The sequence below is a fragment of the Geospiza fortis genome, unplaced genomic scaffold (assembly GCF_000277835.1).
Source record: "Geospiza fortis unplaced genomic scaffold, GeoFor_1.0 scaffold112, whole genome shotgun sequence".
Lineage (NCBI taxonomy): Eukaryota > Metazoa > Chordata > Aves > Passeriformes > Thraupidae > Geospiza > Geospiza fortis.
Window position 1 is genome coordinate 28,311,973 of NW_005054298.1, and position 4,371 is coordinate 28,316,343.

The following is a 4,371-nucleotide window of genomic DNA, read 5'->3' on the forward strand; positions in this document are numbered from 1 at the left end:
TGCTGAACCTTGCTTACCATTCTATTTGCTCCTGCTCAGCTCAAACTACAGCTTCTAAGAAAAAACTCTCTCGAGATCGACAAGATGGTTGTTTTCAAGAAAAAACACAATTTATAAGCTTGTATTCACTTAAAAAGGGTAAGCCAATTTATATCAAGGACATCATATCTCTCTGTTGTCAATTTTACTGCATACCAGAAAAAGTGTATTCCTTAAATAAAATTAGATACTACTGCACTTTCTCGAATAATGCTGGCTCTGTAGATAGCTATGACAAGAATCTGTCAGTTTTAAAGAACTCAATAATCTGAGAATCCAAAATACTTATTTGCAGAGATTTCACATTATTAAAATAACAAGGAAAAAATATTCTAAAATGGAAATAGATATTTCTTTTAAGTATCTTTGCAAAAAGATATGCACCAGTGTATCTAACTATTAAATTAAGTCTGAACACAGGAGAGCTCCCCAGCACAGCTCACCTGGGAGTGAGTGACATTGTCACTTAGAGCCTTCCAGCTCACTCTACCTTTATTATTGCAGGAAACAGCCTAAAGGGAATGAGGGGAAAGGGTGAAAGTTGTTCCCACCTGCAAGTTCCCCAAATCTGTAAGGTATAAGTGGGTCAAGGAGGGTTAGAACAACAAACCACCATGGATTTTGGACAGAAGTTCTTGCTATCACAGGACTGGTGGCTGTAACAACGTCTAAGTCTGCTTCTAACTGAGGTCAATTTTCAGGATGGTAAAGGCAAATGACAGAGGGATGTTGTCAAGCAAGGAAAATGGACTTTCCTGCTTAACATGAAGCGTGAAATCTTACTTCGTTTCCCAAATCTATGTAAGGATATTGAATTTCTGGTACACTAAAAGCAGCAGAATCAGTCATTACCTGGCTGGGTATAAAGCCTTCTTGTCCTTGAAAAGTTCACTTGCTTCCAGTTTTTCTTCATATATAAGCTTTTGCTGATCTGTGAACTGATCTCTGTACTTTTTACACTACAAAACAGGATATATTAAACAAACCATAAAATTATCTTTCCCAATCTCACAGCACCACAGACTAATGTTTGCTCATTGCTCAAGATGCACATTCTTTGTATGCTTCTGAAGTGATTCAGCTCCATCCTACGTGCCACTGATAACAAACAGGGGAGGTGTTTTGCTCCTCACCCATTCTAGATACTTTTGAATTACACCAGAACCAATATATAAAACATCTCATGTAAGTATGAACATGAGCTTAATCTATGAGACCCATTCATTGGAAGAGTGCGCTAAAAATGTTCACAAAAATATGAATACAGTTCCACAATTTTGGAAGTTTATGTAGGCAGAGAGAAAAAAAAGACACAGCTGACAGGGTGAGTTTTGCAGGCTCAGAAAGAAAAACTGTTCCTTGACAATTCACAGAAAACACAGCCCACAAGATCAGTAAAACATCCCATCAGCACTTGTACAGATTCTCGCCGTTCTCTCCGTCCAAAGATCCAAAACAAATTTCAGCTAACCACAGCTCATAAGTAAAAAATTCCACCCAGCACTTCCAACGTTGGTCTAAGTCCTGGCCATGGACACAAGTATTACAAGCTATTAATTAACAGGCTGATGGCAGGAAGCAAACCTCTCTGCCTAGCCCCAGAAAGGAGTAGCCAGGATAGTTATATCCCCTACAGGCCAAAGGCAGTGATCAAAAAACCTACTCCTTCCAAAGAAATAAAATTATCCTGGCTGGAATCAAAGGAAACACATCCTAAAAATAGACCTTTTGTGAACAATACTGTTGAAAATCATGGGAAGAAGATCTGCACAGACTGGACCAGAATGTGTCCTACCCTCCACAAATGGAAAATCCTCTTTAGCTCCTTGTGAGTTGATTCCAAGAAAAGGTAAGGCCTCGCTGGCCAGTTTTTATCTATTGGTGATAAAGAAGGCATCTTATTCTTCATTTCCAAGAAGTATTTTTGCATCTGTCATAAAATTGAAGCAAGATGTTTTATTAATGTTCAAATATCAGAGTTATTGAAGTTCGCAAGGAAAAGCAGATGCTCTGTGATTAAAAAGCACAGTGACCAAACTGCAACTCTCAGCTCTCATAAACCACAATATGGATTTTTAAAGCCAGGTATATTGAGAAATGAAGATTTAGGTATCACAGAAGTGTGGCAAATACTTAGTACCATTCTTATACCTCCAAACATTATCACTATCCTTTCCTTACAATATCAGAATATTAATTTGTCACTTTTCCATGTGCTTGGACATTTCCTTACAAAGACTATCATAACACAACAGCTACATTTGATAGAAAACAAAAACTTAAAACACAGGAAATGTACATGTACTTTGTACAGATATATACATACAATTCTCTGAAGGGTAAATTCATAAATTTTTCTTCCAGCATTGGCTCTGAAGAATTTCCTGTATTCTCTACGGACCTGGAAAGTTAAAAAAACCCTCAAAATGAATATAAAGAATGCATTTGTTTGCATAGGTACTTTCTTAACAAGCTCTATGATAGAAAACATTAAAACAAGCATACATACATGCAAAGGGTTCCCTGAAATAGGAACATCACCTGGTCACACTTAAATTATGTGAAGCAGACCATGGACCACGATGTCTGAAAGATACCTCAGCTGACCTGAGTGCAATAATTTGCAAACTTATCAAGAAATTTGAAATGCTTCCCTCCAAAAAGGCAAATTATTCAAATATGTCGAATTCACAGCATGAATCTATTTTTAATAGGCTTTTGCATAAAGCTGGACTGGAAAAAGTGAGGCATCACCAGTGATGATAAAATTTTCTTGTGCCTGAAGTGACACTTATTTGATGTTAATTACAGAGTTAACTGGTGGATTTTTCAGATTTTTCTCCTTTAAAATTCTTAATATACAGAGTTTGCTATAATAAAAAGGGTTTGGTTTTTTTTTTCAGAGCAGACTTCTGTATGAGAAAATTCTTTTCACACACAAGCAGTCTTCATTCCAAAAGAAAAATGGGGTTTTGGTGCTTGGTAAGAGCAGAGAATCAACACAAAGGTTGCTTAATATCAGCAAGCTTGATATTTGCTCCCAAAATTTATTTGAAAACCAATGAAATTTTTTTAAAAATCAAAAAAGTAATCGTCATAACAGTTTTTGCAAGCGATATTAATTTTTAATACATACTTGGAAGTGCAAGTTTTAGAGTACTTGTTTTGCCTTTTGTATTTTATCAGTGCTAATTAGCATAGACCAAAATTCAGAAAAAGCAGTTAGGGAGAACCCAACTGGTTTGCAGTTTTATGTGACACCCAGGCTCACCTCAAATCAGCTGAAACATCCCTCAAATTTCTTTGCAAACTCTGACACAGTCTGCAACACACCTGTTATGGGTTTTGGGCAAAACCCAGGGAAAACATCGTGGCTTTGCATAATTTACCCCAGAGCAAAATTTAGTGGGTTTAGCTAACTCACTAAGTGTTGCTGGCTTCTCTGTAACCAGAATATAAAGGAAAACCCATAGTATAAAATCCCCTTCGATTTACAGAAAAAAATTTACCCCTTTCTGCCTCACAGTAATTCATGCATTTTAAGATAAACCAGCATTTGGAAAGCAAGAATCTGTCTCCATTTGTGGACAAATACACCCACAGGTAAACAGATTTTGCTTAATTATACATTAAGATGCACCAACAAAACTGGCAGCATTCAGCTATCATCATTCCATGCAAATTCAGTGCATATTTTTTTCCTCATCACTTTATGAGAAAAAAAATATCAGAGTTCTTATTCACTCATTTTCTGCAAGGCTTAGTGCTCTATAATTAGAGTACATCCTTTATTAATTATTCAGGGATGGTAATTAACACACTTAAAGCCACTCCAACCACAATCATCCCAAATCTCACCATAGATTCTCCTTAATGATCTTGCTTTATATTATTCTTTGCGAGCTGCAAGGTGTGCAAATTAATTTGGAAGAAAGGGACTAATAGACACCCACGCATCCTATTGGTGCTGCAGGGAAGCTGCAAAGCAAGCACTGAGAAATGCAAGCTGCTCCAGAAAAGCCTAAATCTGGAAAGTACCACAAATGCTATTAAAATCTACTTGGCATACAATTAAAAAAAAAAAACCAAAAACTAAACAAAACCCTCACAACTTATTGGTTTCATCTTCATTGCTTTTATCAACTTTAATTCTTCAGCCTCACAAGTCATAGGTGAAAACACTTTGCCTTCAAACTGCCTGTGGTAACAGTGATATATTGGAATAACAGACTACAGTCTTATTCAGAAAAGTCTGTGTATTTCAGGTGAGAGGGAAATTGAAAACGTAGCTTACGCTATTTAACAAACTCACTGAAAGCCACAGACTGCAGA

At 36.6% G+C, this 4,371-nt stretch overlaps 1 protein-coding gene across 3 annotated transcripts in view; it reads right to left on the reverse strand.

The window, feature by feature from the left end:
- The window catches only part of MYO1B (myosin IB), a 93,057-nt gene that overhangs the window by 9,625 nt on the left and 79,061 nt on the right, over nucleotides 1-4,371 (reverse strand). For all 3 annotated transcript variants that reach the window (XM_031055966.1, XM_031055974.1, XM_005415968.2), the window contains 3 exons: nucleotides 2,366-2,440; nucleotides 1,835-1,969; nucleotides 892-998 (listed from right to left, as the gene is read on the reverse strand). In XM_031055966.1, the coding sequence (XP_030911826.1) occupies nucleotides 892-998; nucleotides 1,835-1,969; nucleotides 2,366-2,440 (317 nt within the window). The remainder of the gene's footprint in view (nucleotides 1-891; nucleotides 999-1,834; nucleotides 1,970-2,365; nucleotides 2,441-4,371) is intronic.